At 35.2% G+C, this 23,141-nt stretch overlaps 1 protein-coding gene across 2 annotated transcripts; it reads left to right on the plus strand.

The window, feature by feature from the left end:
- Nucleotides 1-711: 711 nt before the first annotated feature.
- On the plus strand, nt 712-2,292 carry LOC137813537 (dehydration-responsive element-binding protein 3). 2 transcript variants are annotated; one of them, XM_068615859.2, is made up of 2 exons: nt 712-1,219; nt 1,363-2,292. In XM_068615859.2, the coding sequence occupies exons 1-2, from the start codon at nt 1,216-1,218 to the stop codon at nt 2,100-2,102; spliced, it is 744 nt and encodes a 247-aa protein (XP_068471960.2). In that variant the 5' UTR covers nt 712-1,215; the 3' UTR covers nt 2,103-2,292. The 2 variants fall into 2 exon arrangements, with proteins under 2 accessions (XP_068471960.2, XP_068471961.2); XM_068615860.2 differs by having other exon boundaries at nt 713-1,257.
- Nucleotides 2,293-23,141: the final 20,849 nt, after the last annotated feature.

Here is a 23,141-nt window from a genome sequence, read left to right on the forward strand (position 1 = left end):
ATAGCCTAAGGGAAGAAATCAAAGAAGGATCCTAAAACCTAAACACTGCTGCCTATCTTACAATCAAGATTTAAAGGCACTAACATGCCTTGCTTCGCTACATAAACAATCTCTAGCTCAGAAAGAGGATATATGATATACCTTGTTCAGTTAATTTACCGAACTTAACAGGTTGTGTATAGCAAATTATTTAGCACAAGCATTGCTCAAAAAATGAATTACTTTTCATCATCAGTTTAATTAATCGGCTAACAGCCAAATAGCTGATGATGGTAGCACATGATGATAATGGATTGACAGTGAGTTAGTTAGTTCAATCACTTTCAAAGAATTTAGAGCTTTATCTATAAGTAAATTCTTCACAATGGCAAAGCCTTGTAGTACCCTCTTAACACGTAATCAAAAGAGTCACAAGGAAGACTTAATGCAGCGAGGTGCGAACATAAAAAGAAAAGCATTAATGATAGCCTAATTATACATGAATTAGTGGGATCACGTTACGTCAGAACTTGCATCCACAAATCCACCAACCAATATTGCTATGTATGCATGGAATAAGTTAGAAAGGCGAACAGCAGCATATGCGTACAAAACGCTAGATCGCAATAGAAGAAAGGGCAAAATGGAGATAGTGAAGGGGGTAAGAAAGTGGTGTGTATAATTGGGCTGAAAAGCTGTGTGATATCTTGAAGGAATACACGGATAAGGGATAAATGAACAGTGCAACGTGGGTGAAAAACTGGGGCAGGTTGAAGATAGATTAGGTTGTTGAAGTGAAGCGCACAGTGCATAGACAGCAAAACCAAAAGCAAATGTTCGTGGCACAAAGAAAGGGTGACCCATCGTGTATTTGTATCCACCGGGCCACCCAGAGAGACCCATTTCCCTTGTGGACCCTCTGTCAACCTTTATAAGTGTTATATGACTCATTCACAAGTGACTCTCAGAATTAAAAACCATGCCTCATCAATTTCCTCCCTTCCACAACGTCTTCTCTTACCTCAATCTTTTCTTCCCACATCACAACTATCTTATTTACTAATCCCCAACACTTCACTTAACAGAAATTCAAACATTAGTTTACTACATTGTGAAAGAGATTAGCTCCAGCTGCTTTATCTAAATTGTAGTTCATTATGAAATACTAGCTACTTGCACTCTTAGATCCAGCTACACTAGTGGGTTACCTCAATCTCTCATATCTTACTTGTCTACATGTGTAAGGATTTTGGCAATAGTTCTGAACTACATCTACAAGTTTGTGTTTGTTTTTCTGTTCAACTTGAATTCCATTTTTTATTTTCTTTATGATTTGAACTCTGAAAAGGAAGAAATCAGGAATCGGCTGAGTTTTTTTGACAGTCATACACGCGCTAAAACCTCTTACAATGAGAGTTTCGGCTCAGAATAATAATTCTGGGAAGGAGAGCAGCTCGACCTCGCCGTCGGAGGCGGCGCCGCCGTTAGAGTCGAAAACGGAAAAGCGAAACCGGGAATCAAACAAGCATCCGGTGTACCGAGGGGTGCGAATGCGGAACTGGGGAAAATGGGTGTCGGAAATCCGCGAGCCGCGGAAGAAATCGAGAATATGGCTGGGGACATTCCCGACGCCGGAAATGGCGGCTAGGGCGCATGACGTTGCAGCGCTGAGCATAAAGGGGAACAGCGCCATCCTCAACTTCCCCGAACTCGCCGCCTCGCTTCCTCGTCCCGTGTCATTGGCCCCTCGCGACGTGCAAGCCGCAGCGGCCAAAGCGGCTCACATGGACTTCCCTCCTTCGTCCACGTCATTATCATCATCATCATCATCATCGTTGGTCTCAACAACCTCCTCGTCCTCGTCTTTATCCTCGTTGGTTTCAACCGCGGACTTGTCCACTGAGTCGGAGGAACTGAGCCAGATCATCGAGTTGCCGAGGTTGGAAACGAGTTACGAGTTGGGAAACGAGTTTGTGTTCGCGGACTCGCAGGACACGTGGATGTACCAGCCACCGATACCTTGGTTGCAAACCACGTACGATGCTTCTCATGCCGATGATGATATTGCAGTGGCAGAGACTGGGCTTGTCACTACTTTTAAGAGTTTTCTGTGGGATTACTGATATTATTTTCGTATCTGTTTCTGTTTTTTATGAGTTTCACAAACTTTAAGTGGACTGTTTCAAGTGTTTTTTTTTTATAATTTTTAATTGAAATTGAGTGTTTCGTCTCATCAATATGCTGTGATGTAGTTTTACCACAGTATGCTAGATGCTGTTAATAATATGGCATTCAAGATGTTATGATTTGGAATTCAGACTCCATTACATCAAAGTTGAAGTTTTATTTATTGACAAAAAAATAAAATAAAATTAAGAAGAACACTTAAGAGTGTTTGAACTCTTAAACAAGATAACTTTCTCATAGAAGTTGAAGTTTTAATCCGCTTCTGTCATAATATCTCAAATGTAATTACGGTTATGATATCTAATAAGAGTTTCTGATGGTTTATGACGGGCAAGGGAGTTGTGGTGGTTCTGTGATCACACTCAAACTTTAATTAAAGCAAACACTCAAATTTTAATTAAAGACAAACATAAAATACTTTCTTGCTTAAATTATTTTATTCTTTTACGTTCTTTATATGTTTTTTTACTAGTATGAGTATTTTTTTTCTTCTTTTTTATCAAAAAAAATAAGTGGGGCCTTTTGAAAAAATGTATCATAAATTTATTTTAAAGAAAAAGTGAAATCATCTTAAAGTGATTTAATTTTTTTTTAATTATTTTAAATCAAATTGATATAAGTTTATGACAAAATCATATTACGCAACTTATAACCTCTCACGACTTTCTTAATTTTGTAATATTTTAAAAAATATCTCATTTTAATAATGAGAGATAAAAATTGCCCCATGCTTGTAAAATAACCTTTTATAATGTAACTCAATCACTATTGTTTTCTTCTATTCTCAATTTGGCTGTGTTCTAGTCCTGGTTTTTTGTTGAGGGGTTTTGGCACGGCTTTCTTTGTTTGATTTTCGGTTTTTGTCTGCTCTGTTTGTTCGCTGTCTAGTCTATTATCTATTCTTCTTCTGAATTTAAGCCTAACTGTTTAGGAGTGAAGTGAGGAAAATTGTCATATTTTTCCTTTTTTGGCACAAAATATGTAGTGCTCTCCTTCATGAAGTGGTCGAATGGGTGGGACCGATTCGTTTGCCCCATTGAAATGTCTCAAAGATTAGAAATAGATTAAACAAATGCATGTGTTATTGTGATTATAAATTTTAAAATATTTTAGCAAATTTATCGTATTCGAATTTATTTAGTTAAACTATTTACCTCCCTAAATTAATATCCTGTTATTTATATCTTCTTTTTCTTTATTCGAAACATCGTCAGAACATGGATAATATGAAGGTAACAATTTTATTGGAATGTTAACACTAAAAGCGATGCCAAACGTGTTATTTAATGAGAAGAAAACGTTACTTTTGTGTTATTATTTATCCAAAGAACAGGGCTAAAAAAAATCAGAAAACATCACTTTAGGTGGAATATTGATGATATTGTTGTTGACTAGAAGATATCTTTCTATTGCAGCTTTTGTTTGGTACGGTGAATTTTGTATTAGATTAAATAAATAAAACCCTGGAACAAAAATGGTTAAACCAATTAGTGAGAACGAATTTTGTTTCCAGTCATGGACTTATCCCACTTCATTTCACAATAGAATAATGTCATTTACTATACTCTCTATACGTCTAACTACCACTTTTTCTTTCTCATTTATAAGTAAACTAAAAAAATTTAATTAGATTTCCTATCTATATTTCATAGAATATGTATTTTTTTCATAATTTTTTCTTTAATCTTTAATTATTCGTAATTTTGGTTTTAAATTTTCTTTATGTAATTCTTTAGTTTTTAATTATCTATTATTTTCTTTAATTTTAATTTTAAAAATATATTAAATTATATTTAATGATTATTGAGCAAACTTCAACCGTCTTATAGTTTTGATTAAGTGTTTGTCATAACAAAAGAATGAAGAATAATATACGTTAAAATATGAAAAACAAGCAATGTAAGATGCAGGTGCTTTAGTGGAAACCATTTAACCACAAAATTATTGGTTAAAATGATAGAAGAAGATGAAGCCTCATGGAAGAGGACTCTACACTAGAAGAATAGATATTAGGATTTTCTTCCTTTTTCTTAGCTTTTTACAAGTTGTACATGTGTATTTTTTCTTGTATTCTTTGTAGGACTTTGTAGGTGTATAAGTGGGCTTCTTTTTGGGCCTTGATTTGAGCTTGAAAAATCAACCAAAAACTCTAGAAAATATGGTCAAAATTCGGCCAAGGCAAGAAGAAGGAGAACATAGAGCATGCAAGTCCCACACTACTTGAAATAAGCAAAAAAAAAAAGACTAATTAGAGGCGCCACCTATGGAGAATGAGTGCTCCGGTTATGTGCCTTGTTCAACCAACTTTTGGCTTGTTTATGAGTCCCACATTCCTTAGGATATGAAGGGTAGTAGTTTACTGTTAAGCCAAAAATCCAACACTCAATGGTTTTTAATTAGTGCTTAAAAACAACTAAGTATAAAACATTGTTAAGATATTGGACGGTTTAGTCATTGTTAGACAATCTATGATAGAAACCATCCAGCCTCAAAATTGTTCGGTAAGAGGATAGACTCTACATTTCAATAGTAGAATAATAGGGTTTCCCTCCTTCTTCTTAGTCTTGTAAAAATGTATAGGAGTACAAATTGTTGTATAGAAATAATAATCTTTCTCTTGTAAAAATTAGAAGCATAAGTGGGCTTATTTCAACTTGATTTGAGGTTTGATTTGGAGGCCAGATCCTGAATTTGAGGAGTCAATATGATGGAAACCATCCAGCCTCAAAACCATTAGTTAAGAAGATAAAAGAAGATGAAGCTTTATTTTGCGATGGCTACCTTATACAAAGAGGGAGGAGGTTAAGGGAAAATCAGTAGATGCTAAATCATGTGAGTAGGAATTATTTCCGGCCAAGTAGAGTAGAATAGTATTTGGGTCTTGGTTTAATTTTGGGCCTTTTATGTGGGCTAATAGAAGAGTGGGTGTATAATAATAGACCGTCTAAGTTAGAGAAAAAAAATGTGACTCACCACTTGGCATGGTAAGCATGGGCGTGGCATGAGAAGCATGAACGTCCACATGGCTTTTCCTCACACCAATTAAGAGGTGACATTTGTCAACCTCTCATTTGAGAGGATCATGAGCATGAACATGTGACACCACTTGTCACCTTGCCAATGAAGAGTTTTTAGGTTAAAATTCTTATTTTAGACATCCAAGTCTCCTATAAATATGAGTGCACCTCTCTTGTAATTTTAAGCTTTGAATGATACATTGAAGTGGTGCCAAATTGTGCACAACTTTCTACTTATTCTTAGCTCTCTCTTGGTTATTCACACTCCAACAATTCATCATTCACGCTCTAGCTAAGTTGTATCATTTTCAATATGCTTTTATGTTGTGTTTCATAAATCATTGTTGTTCATCACTTGTTTTATATGTTTAAAGTCTAATCCACCATTTAAACACTTTTTTTATATTTTAATTGGTTCAAAACACATTAGTATTCTTGAACCATCCAACAAATTCTTCTTTCAAGGACTTCTTGTTGTGTGTTATGTATGGTTCGTTGTTTTTTTAGTCTTTCTTCACTTTTAATCTATTAAGTCTTCTTTAAATAGTTTGTTTTTCATTTTCTAATCTTGTTCAATCATGTTCAATGTCTTTGCATCCATAATTTTTCACAAACTTCAAGCTTAGGCTAGTTTACCAATTGTTTGATGAATTTTCGGTTGAAGTCTATAAATTGTTTGATAAATTGCCTCACTAAAAAATATTATGTAGTGCTTTGTGTGCCTTTTCATTTCTGATTTTGAGTCTCTTAGCTTATTAATATATCATTACTAAGCTTCTTAGCATTAGGTTTCACAATTGTCTTTATGTTTTTGTTCAATTTTTAGAACACCTTAGGTTTCTATTCTCGTTGATAGTTGCTTTTAAAACTTCACCAGATTGCAAAATTTATTCTGAACAATTGAATTGTTGAAATTGCCTAAAAATTTACATGTGAACACTTAAAGTTATATACAACATCTTGTTAAAAAAAGTTCATTCTAATTTAAAATAGAAACAATATCATAAATCACAAAAGTCAGGGTGTCTAAGTGTTGAAAGGTTATGAAAATAGTGTGTGGTTGCTCTCAAGAAAAAAATTTGTTGCGAATGTGTCAAATAACATCTTATCTAGTAGTGATGAAATTTCAAAATCAAATGCCAAAAAGAAAAATTATATAAATGTTCTTCCGGTTAACCTTAGACGGATTGAATGGGCGAGCCCTTCTTCTAATTTGTCTCCAATTGATGCTTTGAGATGCTGCTCCACTAGAACAAATGGGGTTCTACCTGTTGATCACACTCCGAAGATCAAGTCAGTGACAACATTCAAAATATCAAATTAGTTTCAGTCTCAAGTATTCTGAAAAAGCATACCTTTACTCGGGGTGTCAAGCCCCTTATAGTTATCCCTTCAACAGTTTTCTCCAATCTATACAGAGCAAGATTCTCAACAGGGAGAATATAATCTCAACAAAAAGCATATAATCATAACAGAAAAACATATTGCTTGCGTGCAACTTTATTCTCGGGTGCTAACCACATATTTCCAACAAATTTTATTTGTATTTAATTAACATATGTATTATAACCAAAATAAATGTTCCATCTATTTTAATTATCTTTTTTACAGCTGACCACCAGCATCTGGGCCGAGTTCATGACCTGCCTTTTGGGCTCATACTCGCCCAAAACAAGGTTGACCATACCTAATGCTTGGACTATGGTCCCAAGCACTCTTAGACAATACACAAGCCCCCCATGCTCGAGTCGAGCTTGGGTAGGCGAAGAGTCTTCCCAACGTTGGCAATTGACGTGAAGCTTTCATAGAGAGTAGGTGAGACGCAGTTACTAAAGCGTTTCCTGATAAGACATCTCACCAGACTAAATATGAAGCGTCCACGTGGCACGTGTATCAACGGTGAGGAAGCACAGCCGCTTCATCTCCTTCTTTCAAATAACTAGAAACTCATTTCCTCCTCCCTTACTTGTTACACAACCTTCTATTCATAGAACTTCTCTTACTCCAAAACCCTTTTTCGCACTTCTTCTTACCGTCGAACTATCTCCTATCACCGTCGCACCAAGTATTTTTTTTTCTCCACTAATCTCTATTGTTAATTGTTTATTCATCTTTTCAATTGCATTTCCTGAACTAAAATCTCATTTCGATTCACTTACTATACCTGGCCTGAAATGTGCTTGTATTTTGTTTGTGTTTATGCTTGTGTGTTATGCTTATGTTCTTGTTATATCTATAATGGATTATGGTTTTATTTATCCGTGGGCTAAAAAAGAGCTTTTGAAAGAGTTTTCTTATTACACAACCCATTCACGTATTAGGGAGTTAAGAGAAAATGGATGCATCATGAGTAAAAAATACGAGAGGTTTGTCAAAACCGTAGAATGTAGAGAGGGTGAACCCGTTTGCTGTGACGAGTCGTCGGACCCTGATGGTCCATTTTTCTATTTTTATGCCACCTTTTCAAAAAGGTTCTTCTTCTCCTTCCCCTATCCATCTTTGAAAACGAACTATTAACCGAGCTCAATGTAGCTCCTGCCCAACTACATCCAAATAGCTCGACATTTATCCGAGCTTTTATTACTTTGTGTTCACAACTTGGCATCTCACCAACTGTGGAAGTTTTTCTTTATTTATTCGAGGCTAAGCATACAAGCCATCAACTGTGCGTGTTCGAGAGTTTCCCCTGGACGAATTTCCCCTGTTTGGACCCCTAAACCCAAATTCTAGAGTGTTTGGCGCTTGGAAGATTTGTCACCAAGAGATCAAGGAATCAGCAAGTTCCTGACGAGCCTGAAGGTTGTCTTTGACAGCTCCTACCTATTGACAAAAAAGTACCTCCCTGGTGCCTTGAAAGCCTACATTGGTACTCTTCATTTCCTACCATTGGTAAAGATAACTCTATTACTATCATTAACCATTTATTTGTTTTCTTTGTAGAGAGACTGTTGTCTAACATTAGCAAGGCGGAGCTAGACGATCTAGCTAAGAAGATGATGGCGGCTACTAGTCAGCCCAAGGAATCTCTGATGCAGAAGGGGAAGGCTCCAACTTTGATTACTCAAGCCCCGACCGATCATGATGAGGAAACCACCTCCGGGCTCATTTTCAAGAGGAAGAGGAAATAAACCACTCCCATTACCGAGCATTCTCACTCAGATGGTCGAGCTCCGAACCAAGACATCATCATCATTCATTTAATGCGAAGGCAGGAGCTCTTGGGAGAAAAGCCTGTGGGATCCAAACTTCGATGTCTCAACCTGTGGTGAAACTACCTTCCTGCCCAGCAAGGACAAAAATAGTAATGTGATTCCACTAGCACAATTAGAATGATTCTTGACATTCTTAGGAATCATCTTGAGTTGGTTAAGAGCTAGGCACTTTATCATAGAAATGGATCAAGGTTCTATGAACAAGAACTCACCAAAACTAGTGCCAAAACACAAACTCATATAGAAGATCCAATTATTGTCAAATTGAACCGAACAAAAAGGCACAAAAGCTAAGCAAACTGAATTTGAAAGCTGGAAATTAAATTGAACCGAACAAAAGCAGGAAAATGAAGAAGTAAGATGAAGAACATCAAGAAAAACAAAAGAACCGAAGCAACACAAATGAATTCTGAAAATGTCGAACCAAAAACAACAAGGAAACAAGCTAAGACAAGGAAATCACAAAAGAAGAAAGGAAGGAGAATAGAGTGCTCATGAAGATGGAAGAATGGTTGGATGATCACGCCACTAGAAGGATGGTTGCTCCTAGATGAGTGTGTTGCCGCCACTTGAGGACACCATGGATCCTTCAAGATGAGACTAGAGAAGAAGGCTCAAAAGCTCTCCAATGATCACTCAAAATTTGAGTATAGTTTCTTTTCTCTAAAATTCAAATCGGAAATTTACAAAGGAAGCACCTCTATTTATAGCCTAAGGTGCTGAAAATGCAAGCTAAACAATTCAAATTTCCCCCCTAAAACAAACTAGAACCGGCGCCTATTTACAAGGCATGAGGAAGGTGTGACCTCTTCCTTCACTTTGGCACCTCCTATTCTACTCCTACACCTATCTACTAATACACCCCCCTTCCTAAAGCTCCTAACCAAAGCCTAAAAGATGCTATAACAAAAGAGGTTTCTAATGTTTCCCTCTAAGCACCTTCAACCAAAGAAATTACAAAAAGAGAAAATAAATGTCCTCTAGCTCCTAAAGCTTTGAACATGCTTCTTGTAAGCCTTTGAGGTGGGCTTTGACCTCCATGGGCGTCCTCCATTTGTGCCTCTACCTCTTCTTGATCTTGTTGATTGGCCTCGATGTCCTCTTGAGCTTGATCTCCATCAAATAGGCTCATGGCCCACGACTAAGAACATCTGCTTCATGATGCCATGAAGAAAATTGGGCAGGCCTTTGCCTTGGGTAGCTTAGTTATTTCTAAGGCACGAGACCAGAAATTCGTCGAAGATCAAAGGGTCGTGGAGCTTCAGAGGTAGGTAGAAGGCCTCAGAGCCAAGATCGAACGCCTTACTGATCTACACGAAGAAACCAAACGTCTCCTAGCAGAGAAGGCTAAAGAGGCATCGAGCCTAACCGAAGAAAGGAGCAAACTCATGTTCCAAATCAAGGGTTGGAGAAGGAGGTAACCCTCTGAGGGGAAACCCTCACCAAGGCCACCGAATCTTTCAAACAAGATGTTGCTTAATCCTACCTCGTAGGATTCGAGGCAACTCTTGAGCAGGCAGCGACAATCCATCCTACCCTGGACTTTTCAAAACTCGGCCTGGGTAAAATCGTGGTCGAGGATCAAGTAATGGAGGACTAAGTTAAACTTTTCTATGGTATGTAACATTCATGCATATATTAAACTCTCTTGACACTTTGTCAATTTGAACATTTCTCATATTTATTCAGTGCTTATGATCTTTCCTACGTATACTAATTTTCGGATTTTTAAAAACATATGCCTCAATACTTATTTCATCCGCTTCATCTTAACACATTATATAACAAGTTTATGCTAACTTGAGCATGAAAGTAATAACTTATTTACCTTGATAGAACGTCTACCCTTAAGTAAGTGACACTTTCGTGGTTAGGACAATCTTTTACTTCAACTTGATCTCACCAGCAACTACGGCTTCCATATTGGGTCGTCCTCGATATAATTACTACATCGATTCAAATAGTTGCACCTATCTTAAGCTCGATCGTCTTCTCCACACATCATATCATGTAAACTCATCTTCACAGGGCGTCTATGCTCGAATGAATTTAATCATTTTGAGCTAGATCATCTTAGCATGTGCCAAAATAACCTATCAAATACATTCATCTCATAAGTCGCATAAGCTCGGTAGTCGTACTTACCCCAAGCTAGGTCGACTTACCATGTACAAATTCTAATAACCTTACCTCCACAGAGCGCCTACGCTCGGATGACTCTATTCACTCCGGGCTAGGACGTCTTACCATGTGCCAGATCTACTAATTCAATAAATAGATTTATACCACTGCATATTGTTCAAAAGAAAAGCATAAAAAACTAAATGTCTTAACTGAAGTAAAACTTAAGATTTGCCACGTTCCACGTTCGTGGGATGGCTCCTCCTTCCAAGGTTTCCAGCTTATACGCTCCATTCCCGAGCACCTCGACTATACGAAACGGGCCAGTCCACTTTGGAGATAACTCCAGCTAGTAGGGGTGGTCCTTTCACATCACCAAGTCGGCAACCTCGAACTATAGAGGCTTCGTCTTGGTCTTATGCTTTAGCTTCACCCTTCTCTTTAAAGCCTCCGAGTTAATACGGGCATGATCACGCACCTCGCCGAACAAGTCTAGGTTACCTTTCTTCCTTCGTTAGATTCTTCAACAACAAAGCTTTGGAACCTGGGAGAATTCTCTTGTATCTCCACTGGTATCATGGCGTCTACCCCATATACCAAGCTGAAGGGTGTCTCTTTGGTTGTAGATTGCGGGGTGGTGAGATAGGACCACGGGATACTAGGAATTTCTTCTACCAAGTTCCATTTACCTTTTCTAACCTTCTCTTCAACCCTCTTAGTAGGACTCTGTTAACTGACTCAACCTTGCCATTCGTCTGGAGGTGTTCTACCGAGACAAATACCTGCTTTATTATGAGCTCCGAACACAGCTTATCAAACCGTTGGCTAGCGAATTGAGTTCCATTGTCGGACACTAGGTGTCTCGGAACCACAAAATGCCACACAATGTTTTTCCACACAAAATGTTGGACCTTATAAGCCGTTATTTGTGCAACTGGATTAGCTTCAATCCACTTAGTGAATTATTTTATGGCCACAATGAGGTACTTCATCTAACGTATTTCCAAAGGGAAAGTTCCTAAAATGTCTACCCCCATGTATGGAAAGGTCAACGGGCTATAAATTGATCGCAGCTCCTTCGCTGGTGCACGGCACCAATCAACATTCTTCTGGCATTGCTCACAGTGTTGGACATATCTCACACAATCCTCCTTCATGGTCGACCAATAATACCTTGCTCGGATGACTTTCAACAAGAAAGCTCATCCTCCTATGTGACTGCCACAAATGCCTTCATGAAGCTCGGCCATTATGGGGACGCACTGATCTCCGCTTACACATGTGAGGATTGGGTGGGTATAACCATGACAAAACAGGTTCTCGTCTATCAAGGTATACCGACCCAACATTCCTCTTAACGATCTTGGCCTCCATAGGCTCAACCGAAAGTAACCCATCAGCGAGGTAATGCTTGTAGGGTGTTACCCAAGTCTCTGTGGTGTTTATCTACAAAACTTCAAGAAATTCATCTTCAAATAACTCATGGATGCTTATTCTTGGGACTTTCAAGGTTTCTTGAATCATCGACCGATGCCTTCTCCCCTTTCCTAAGCTGATCCATAACACCTTCAAGTGGTCGACCTCGAACAACCCTTCTACAACTTTCCTGGGTGACTTTAATGTCTCTTGTATCACTAACCTCTACCGACCTCCCTTCCCTTAGCTAGTTAGCTTAGAAAACAGGTCTGCTCGGGAGTTCTACTCTTTGGGAACATGAACAAGGTCAAATGTAGAGAAAGTTGCCCTTAAGATCCTACATACCTGAGGTACGAATCTAGCTACGGGTCTTTGGCCTGATACTCACCTGTGACTTGCCTGGTGACGAGAAATGAGACGCTTTTCACCAGCAAGCTCCGAGCTCCCAATTCTTTAGCTAGCAACACCTTATCCAAATTAAGCTTCAGATTGTACTTCGCTATTGTTGCAAATAGTTCTTCTAGGTTGGCAACATGCTGATCTCTCCTTTCCGACGTGATATCATGCGTCTACATATGAACGTTTCGCCCAAGCATTGGGGCAAGGATCTGATCCATCAGCCTTTGGTAAGTTGCGCCAACATATTTCAAGCCAAAGGCCATGACCTACTAGCAATAGCTGGTGACCTCGGCCATAAAGGTTGTCTTACTCTCATCCTTTGGGTGCATACAAATCTTATTATACCCCTGAGAACGTGTCTATAAAACTTAACAACCGACAACCTGAAGCGCTATCAACCAAAGAGTCTATACTTGGTGGTGGGTAAGAATCCTTGGGACAAGCCTTGCTCAAATCAGTGAATTCGATGCACATCCTCCACTTCTCGTTGGCCTTCTTTACCAACACAACATTTGCCAACCACTCAGAGTATTGGATCTCCCTTATGTGGCCAACATCCAAGAGCTTTTGAGTCTTTTCTTGGATGATGAAACACTTATCTTCATTGAATTTTCGTTGCCTCTGAACCACATGTTTGACATTTTCATCCACGGTAAGCCGATGGCATAGAAAGTCTAGGTCTATCACGGGCACGTGTGTGGATGACCATGCAAAAGCATTCATATTCTCTGATATCACATCGGCTATCTTATCTTCCAACTCTTTGCACAACGAGGTGCCGAGCTTGAACTTTTTCCCTTTTATCTCTCTCTCCTAAACTTCTCCAACGGGTCCAGGCCGCCTCTCATTAATGACATTTGCCTCCACAAACCATCCTGGCTCTCCTTCCTGGATGTTGATTGCGTAAGCTCCCCTTAGATTCTTCAAACTACTCTCATAGCCTTTTCGTGCCATCCTCTGGTCGGCCTTTATGGTGATCACCCCTCCTTTTGAAGAGGGTAGCTTCATCTTGATATGAGCGATTGAGGCTATTGCGTCCAACCTGTTCAGGGAAGGTCGCCCCAAAAGTAAGTTGTAAGCAAAAGACGCGTTAACAACGATATACTTGATGGTAATCGTTTCTGGTCGCGCTTTCATCAGAGAAGGTCGTCCTCAACTCAACGTACCCATGTACTTCTACCTGGTCTCCCGCAAAACTGATCAAACAGTCATCGTATGACCTCAACTGATCAGGGGATAAATGCAAATTGGTGAATGTTCCCCAAAACACCACATTTGTCGAGCTCCCTTGGTCGACCAAAACTCTATGCACCTTTCCCCATTGTGATGAAGGATATCACCACCAGATCATCCTCGTGAGGAAACATGTCTTCTAAGTCAAAAGTCGTGAAGTAGAGAGTAGGCTTTGTAGAGCGATCAATTCCCCTTGTATCTAGGGACATCACTACTCGCGCGTATCGTTCTGTTTGGAAGCCAAGCTTCCTCCTCCAGAAAATCCTCCCGCAATGGTGTTCAAATCCCTATGGACCAATGTCTCATGTGTTTGGTCCTTGATAGTAGCCTCTCCCTTTGGTTCTTCCTGGCTAGGTTCAAGATACTCCTTCAAGAACCCCTCTTTGACTAGGCTAGCCAGTTGGAAACTTAAGGCTATGCATCGTTCGACATTGTGGCCAAATGCTCGGTACAATTCGTATCAAGCATCTCTTTGCGTTCCCATAAACCGATCTATCTTCTGGGGAAACTTTAGCTTATCTGCTATCCCTGGCATGCTCAAGAGCTCTTTATAGGATACTCGAAATTTGAGCCTGGTTGCTAACCCTTCCCTGGCCTTCGTCTTGGGCTCATCTCTTGTGGCTACATATGGGACGTACATAGAGTTTGTTCTCTTCTCGATGGAGGTTTCATTGACCCTCAGGGACCAATCATAGTTTCTCTCCTTGGGCCTAGGTCTCTTTGAGCGCAAGCTGCCATTTAATGCCTCTTCAACCTTGATGTGGACGACAGCTCGTTCACGTACCTCAGAAAATGTCTCCGCTGAATTCCTGATTAACGAATCGCTGAAGGATCCTGCTGTCATCCCTTGTACGAAGGAGGCGACCATCATCTCTTCATCGTGTGCTTGAAGCCTTACCGTGACCGCACAGAACCTATTCAAATAGTATTTCAATGCCTTTCCCACCCTTTGTCTGACGTTAAAAAGGTCGTACAACCTCGGGGATTTGACCTTGTTGGCCGAGAACTATTCTCTAAACATCTTGAAGAACTGGGGGAAAGAGGTGATGTGACCATTCGGAATTCCACTAAACCATTGCTGGGTTGTATTTGTAAAAGTACCCATGAGCATCTTACACCGGATGGCATCTGATCCTCCAGAGATGATCGTTTGAGACCTGAATCTCGTGAGATGATTTTCAGGTTCTTCTATTCTCGAGAAAAAAGGTGATTTTAGGTGTGATATACTGAGGTAGCACGGGCTCATCCATGATTTCCTGCGAGAATGGCTAGGGATCATCTCTCGATGGCAAATTCGGCGATCGTTCCCTGGTGGAACGTCGACCATGTCAGTGTAGGTTCTTCTGCAATTCCTCATTGGCTTTGTGCAACTCCTCATTGGTTTGTGCATGTTCTTCCATAGCTATCCGAGAGGCCTCAATTTCTGTCATCACACGATCTTGCAAAAGCTCTTGCTCAGGTCAGGCTTCTGCTCATAGCCGCTCTTGCTCGGCCTTGGCTTCTTCTTGGATTCACTCTTGGTCTCATTGATATTCTTCGTTCACCTCTTGGAGGGCCGTCATGGACTCATGAGTTGCTGTAAGGCGGGGGCCTCACTTCCTTCGAAACCCAACAGGCCTTGCCTTATGTTTCTCATCACGCCAGAAGGCTCCGTCGTAATTGTGGATGGGAACAGGTTTTATCGGGCCCAACAGTGGGCGTCAAATGTTTTCGCCAGTTGACCTCAGACGGATTGAATAGGCGAGTTCCTCTTCTGATTTGTCTGCAATTGATGCTTCGAGATGCGACTCCACTGGACAATGGGGGCTCTACTTGTTGATCACACTCTGATGATCAAGTCAGTGAGAGCATTCAAAATATCAAATTAGTTTCAGTCTCAAGTATTCAGAAACAACATACCTTTATTTGGGGTCTCAAGGCCCTTATTGTTATCCTTTCAATAGTTTTCTCCAATCTATACAGAGCAAGATTCTCAACAGGGAGAATATAATCTCAACAAAAGGCATATAATTATAACAAAAAAACATATTATTTACGTGCACATTTATTCTCGGGTGCTTAACAACAACAAAAAATTCTACGCATGTGCACCTTTATTCTTCGGTGTTAACTATATTATTTCCAACAACTTTTATTTGTATTTAATTAACATATGTATTATAACCAAAATAAATATTCCATCTATTTTAATTATCTTTTTTGAGCTGGCCACCAGCGTCTGGGCTGAGCTCATGACCTGCCTTTTGGGCCCATACCTAACACTTGGACCGAGGTCCCGAACACTCTTGGCCAATACAATAAATTTTGGAAGTTTGGCTACTAGACCACTTGAGTCTTGTTTTTGGTTTTTAATCCATTCTATATGATTCCTAGGCTTCTTTTGTTGTGCTAACTTTCTTTTTGTGCCTTAATTGCTTGATTCTCAAATTTTCTTGCATCTCTTTTAGTTTTGTGATTGTTTTACTCTTATTTGAGTTTAGGTTTTCAAATTGTGCTTTATTGTTTTTTACTTGTTGATCTATTGGAAGTGATACTATTTGGTGGAAGAAAACTTCGGTTTGAGAAAGGTATAAGCCACCTCCTGCTTGGAACTCTCGAGAAAAAGTTCAAGCTAGAAGCACTCACCTAGGGGGATGCACCAAGTACAACTGCAAGTGAGGAAGAGTGCAACCACAAGAGAGTAAAGAGTGCAAACACAAAGAGAGCCAATTTTTTTTTAAACATTCTAATTGTTGTATATGTTTGTATTTCAACTTATAGTCAAATAATAAAAATGCATGTAGACGGTGAGTGTGTCTCAAAGGTCCATAAGTGCCAATGAGCCTCACCTAGCGTTTGTCTAGTTTTAGTTTCATCTTAGTATGCTTAGACAATGAGTGTGTTTTAAGAAGTCCACAAGTGTTTTTAAGTCACACTTAGGACTAATTTCTTTCTTTATAGTTTTAGTGTCTTCTTAAATTTTAATTTCCTTTTTAAGAAACAAATTAATTGGTGTTTCCATTCAGGGATCCTGGTGAAAGCTAACTGGGGGACTATGGCGAGGAAATACTTGGTACTTAAGCAGTCCTAGTGCCTCACCTCTCTTTCCTGTTAGTGAACTTGGAAACACTTTGACATTTCAACCTTCTTTAAAACTGCTAATTTTTAAAATCAAATAAAAATAAAATGAGTACTAAGAAACGTCCATGGAAGTGTTAAGAACCATCTTTTCTCAATACATGCAAAATAAAGAAAAACCTAAGAGTAAACATGGAGAGGGGTCAAATAGAAATAGAGAACATTATAGAGATCCTCGGTCCTAAAGAGAAGAAGGGGTGTAGCAATCCTTGCTATAATTCACATCAACCACCTTCTAAACAACATCATAAGCCTAGAAGTCCCCTTATTTTACAGAGCCTGAGGTATACCTATCTTCTTTTCATGGAAATAAAAATGACCAGACATATTTAGAATGGGAGACAAAGGTTGATCAATATTTTTTATAACAACGAAGTAAATGAATTTAGAATATTATGCATGGCTACCCTAAGTTTCCAAGAACATTTCATGTCTTGGTGGAAACAAAGGCAAAACGATGTCAGAATGGGTAAAAAATTAGAAATTTTGAATTGGATTGAATTACATGCGTGTATGATAAGAAAGAGAAGCTTAGAAGAGCTTGTAAGAAAAAAAAAAAAATTTGTAGATGAAGAAAACAAAAATTCACAAGAGAAAAAAATTAGCAGAAAAATTTCAAGCTCTTATTAGAAAGAAAGAAAAGAAAGAACAAAGAGAAAGAAAGGAGAAAGAAAGAGAGAAAACGAGAGAATAGGAAAGGAAAGAACAAAAAAATCTCTGTCTAGAGTTGAACTAGTTATTTATAACACTTTATCTTCTACAAAAAAACCCTTGCAAGGATGTGCTTGAAGAAAAATCTATGTTTGAAGCTGAACCAAATATAGATATAAACTTTTCCTCAATAGAAAAATCATATGAAAGGTTGTTTAAAAAAGAATAAGAAATGGAGTATCTTATAACACCTCCTACGCAATAGTTGAAAAAGAATCCTTACAGGGAGATTGTAATACTTTGAAATCTTCTTTTTCTTTAAATCATGATGCTAACCCTTTTTCTCAAAAATCACAAAAACAACACTTTGTGATGTTGTTGCCTAACTTGAAAAATGAACAACGCAAAGTGAATAAAAATATTTTTGAAAAAGGGTCATATTTCTTTCCATCCAAACTTTTATAAAAATAATAAAGGGCATTATTTTCTTATTGTTTTCTTTAAATACATTCATCTTAATTTTCTTATTCCACTTTTCTTTGATGTTTATTGTAGGTTGATACTTGACCTTGGAGGACAACAATTAATAAAATAAAAATAGAGGTTGTTGTGAGCATCATTCAGATTTGATGATAGATCCTTCTCAAGAGTATCATAAAGAAAGAAATAAGACTTGACAAAGTGAAGGAGTATCATAAAAAAATTCTTGTATTTGTTGCTTTGTATCATGGGACGATTGAGTTCAACATTTTTAATTTCTTGCTTTCTTTTGTTGGTTGGAGATAATGCTCTCAAAGCAATCCCATTAAGAACTCTTGTAATACCCAAAAACCGCGCATTAGATAGTGAAAGTTCGTCAAGGGGCTCAAAGTGTCACTTGCACTTTCACATAGGACACACCTAGTTTATTTTCTCATATGTTTCTTGTTTTTCTTTACTTCTTTCTTGTTTATTTTCTTGTGTTCTTTTATTTTTAAGTCTCAGTGATACTTAGGAATCCTCTTTATGTTGAAATAAGGGGAAACTAAGTTCAAGAGGGGGTGAATAGTACTTAGAAAGATTTTTGCAAATAATTGTTTGCAATAATTGAGACAGAATTTTAACATATTGTTTTCCAAAACAAGAGATTGATTTTATAGTTGAAATACACTGATATAGAAAATGAATTTGTTTTATTAAAACGTAATTGATTAAAATATTTAACATACAAATCTTTAAAACACAATCATGTAAATCATAAATACAATTTGAAAAGATCTAAAAGAATTTTAAAAGAAAAAATATTTGAATTAATTTCAATAGGTTATTTTTGGAATTAAGAGATTGTTCTTATGATCAAGAATTATAGAAAAGAGATTTTTACATATTATATGACAAGTGTAGAATTCAGAAGTATCAATCAATGTTTTTAAGAAAACCTTTGATTATATCAAAATTAATGAAAGCTTCTTAAGCTATGAATTCTTTCAATTTATATTGTTAATCAGTAACTAATACAAATTGATACAAAATATATCAATATTCAATGTAACACCCAATATCACTTATCACAGTAGTTTCAGTTATTATAGAGAATCAAACAAGTCTGTAGAGAAAAAAAACAACAGATTATTTTTTAAAACACAACCGATTGATTATACCAGTACAAATTATTATGCAGAAATATTATAAAGCAATGATAAAGAACACATAAAAGACACCAAGATTTTGAATACATTTATTTTTTGTTTATTAAGTTTTTGTTTTCTTATTTAGATGAGTTAGGTAAATGGTCTCACAATATTATTCTCATGAAACATGCATAATAAGATATGGGTAAAAAAAAATATAATGATGTTTTGATTTTCAGTAAAATTTGAATTTTAATCATACTAATAAATTGACTAATAAAATAATTCATTAAATATATACAATTTTTTAAGCTAATGCATGTAGACACGTGATTACTATTCTAATGAAAAATAATATAAAATAATATATATAATAATACTATATTTAAATTTTATTATAAAAAAAAACTAAGATTTGACTACTACATTTAGCCTTTGATGAGTATTGAAATCTAAACAATCTATACATTTTATAAAGACAAAAAATATATTAAATATTAAAAAATCATTATCAAAATATGGGGCTACATAAAGAAATCTTGGGGTATAAAAAGAAATTTTAAAATAAGCGGATTATGTGGACCAACCCGTCCTGCCCCGTACTTGGTCTATGCGAGCTGCGAATTATACAGGAGCGAGCCTGAGTAGACTAACGGGTTAAAATAGGAAGCTCGCCTCGCCTTTTTACAACGGATCGACTCGCCCCGCTTTGTCATTCTTATCAACAACTAAATGAAGATTGAAGAATCCTTAAGACTGCAACGTACATATTCCAGAAGTCTATATAAATACTTCAAGAACGCAGAACACAACAACTAAGTGCATAGAAATTATATACATAAGTGTACAGAAAAAATTGTGAAAAGTTATGTGTAGAGATAGGATGTGTTGTTATCCGTGTGTGGAAAGAGAGGGGGGTACAGAGGAGGGTAGAAGGTGATGTTAGTGGAAAATGGGATAGAAAGTAAAAATATTTTTCACTTTTACTTTTAAATCTTTGTCAAAAAGTTTTGTTGCTGTCAAGGTCTCTTCAATATTAACTCTAAGTTCAGTTTATCCTTTTGTCAGACAAAACAACTATTCCTTTCAAAAGTGTGAGACAAACTTGTCACTATGGATCTAGCCTTTTCCTCTGCAGCAAACAAAATTTCTAATTTAGACTTTGGTCTCAATATCTTTGTATTGAGAATTTGAACTGTTGAATATGTTTTCCTTCCTTCTTCCTTAATCTATATATATCAGAGTATAAAGATTTTTGGAGTCATCCAGTTATGGATTTCCATGTATGGTAAAGTAGTTGTCCTAACTAAGGTAACTTCTAGTAAGTAGAAAGTGGAAAAGGATTTTATACCGATATTGCATCAGAACTAAACTCTGATGAAAAATAATAAATAAATCATGTAACATTCAAAATTCAAAGCACTAGTTTAACTAGTAATTTTGGTTGGCTTCTTTCTTACACCATTTGGAATTGTCTCTATGAGAATTATAGCTTTGCTAATTCTTAAGGTATTAATGCCATATATCAAATTCATTAACAATTATACATAATAGCAAATTATGTATTACCAATATTGATAAAATAAAATGAAAATTCCATAAGATTCTCTCCCTCCATTTAAATGGTTAACCTTGCCAACATAAATTTTCCAGGACTTAGTTTTGACACATTGGTTATTGTAAACCTTGTTTCACATTGGAAGTATTTACCAAATTCTTTTAATCATATGACAACATATGGTCGAATGATAATGTAAATTAGTTTTAAAATAGTATATCAAAATTAAACTTTTCACTAATCATTTTTACCATCATGCTTGAATTATGAATTGTTGGATTTACCATTTTTCTACTTTACTGTTTGGTCAAACTCTATAAAAATTGAGATAGATTTAAAAAAAAAATCCATAAGTGAAAATTAGCTTATGCATCAACTAATTTTTAGACGTTCTTTAATATACCTTTTCTTAAGATGTATTTGAATCCACTTATCCACGGTTAAGATGGATGTGGAAGTGGATAAGTTACATATTTATATCAGATCATTTGAAGGAGACAGTGCGAAAATACGAACGAAGAGATACTATTTTTATTTCTTCTCTTAATTGCACTGATTTACGATAATATACACAAAGATATAAAAATTTACTTAATTATGTTTTAAATATATTATTTTATTTATAATTTAAATATTAAATTATTTTTAAAATATATTAATTTATTTATTATTATATATAAATATAATTAATTATATATATAATCAATTATATATTTTTAAATATATTACTTTTAAAGAGATATATATTTGATTATATATATAAAATCGATTATTTTACTTTTAAAAACGAACAAATCGATTCTATATATTGAATAGATTCAACGTAATATAGAATTATAAATCAATTATATGGTATGATTATAATATATAATTCATTATATACATACATATATAATTATATACTATAATATAATAATATTAACTAATAATAATATTATTAATAATTATAAATATTAATAATTATTATAATAAATATATATATATAATTATTTATAATAAATATTTAAATTTATATAATAAAAATAATATTAATTAAAAAATAATATAAAAATTTTATTTTATAAATATATTTTGTATAATAAAATAATTTTAAAATATATTAACTTCTTTATAATAATAATTATTAATATTATTATATATATAAAATATATTTTTATTATTATTAATATCATTATATACATAATATACAAATATTTATGTAAAAAAAAAATTTAATTATACTATTAATAACAACATATAATAATAAATAATGAAAATAATAAAACAAAATTATAATATTAATAAAATATATATAATTATATAAAATAATAAGTGTATATAATTTTATTATTATTTTAATATATTTAACAATATTATGTTAATTTTATAGAAAATATTTTTTATTATATTTTTTAATTTAAAATATTTTAATTATTTTTTTTTATATAACAATTTTTAGTTGTTACTTATGAAATCATAGTTTTTCATTAAAAAGACGGACAGATATTAAATATTAAAAAAATGAATTTATAAGTCAAATATGTTTTTAATAATATAAGTAAATTTATAAACTTATCTTTTATATCTTTAAACTAATTTCTAAATCTCCTTCTTCAATAAATCATTCTCATAAATCTATTTAACATCTCTCAATTCAAACAATCTTAATATATGCTTTTAAATATTCACACATCCATTCTCAAATTTCTTTTCCAATCCAAATACATCTTAGTGTTTATTTTCTATTTTACACTTTAGTCAATTTAACTTATAGAGAAACTCATGTAATTTTTTCTTCTTATATTTTCTCTTTTAGGTCTATTCAAATAAACTCTTAAGCCCATTTCTTTCTAAATCTTAGAAACAATTTTGCTAGTTTACTTAGATTACTTAATAAAACATAACAATGAGTACCAAACCAAACTAATGAAGTCAAGCACAAGTGTCAAACTAAATTAATCATATAGATACCGAGTCTACAACTTCTAACTTCATGCCAGTAGATCGAATAAACCGTCTAAGTTCAGGATCTACATGTTGAATGTTCCTTTCATAGCCAAAGATCAAAATCTCTGAAACAAGTTTTTCAAGATCAGTTAATACAGATGAACAATTAAATAGGCAATCACAACATTCAATTATAATAATATAATAAGAAAAGCCAATGTGTTGCAATTAACTAAAAGTAATTAGCTATATATGGAACAATATATCAAAGATGCGAAAAAGGGAAAGAGAGATATTGAACAGTATATAAGAGAACATAAGGCACAACAAATGATCTTGTACTACTTTTGTATTATTTTATCCACTTTAAGATCCTGGCATAACAAACTACAAGGAACAACATACATATTTACAATGAATTATTAAATAACTAAACCCTAAACAACATACTAACTTATATATTCACTAAAAAAAATTATTAAATAAAAACTAATTTTAGATAAAAAAATAATTAGTCATTATATTAACTAAATTATATATTATTTTATAAATTAAAAAAATTAGTGGTATCTAAGTAATTTCTATTATTATTAAAATTTATAAGTTGCTTTCTAATTTGGTATCTAATTAACAATCAAATTTTAGCTACCAACTACTTTAATTCTAAAATTGTCAGCTAAAACCTTACTAGCTAATTAGATACCAATTTAGAAAT

The sequence above is a fragment of the Phaseolus vulgaris genome, chromosome 1, assembly GCF_051622355.1.
Source record: "Phaseolus vulgaris cultivar YP4 chromosome 1, ASM5162235v1, whole genome shotgun sequence".
Taxonomy (NCBI): domain Eukaryota; kingdom Viridiplantae; phylum Streptophyta; class Magnoliopsida; order Fabales; family Fabaceae; genus Phaseolus; species Phaseolus vulgaris.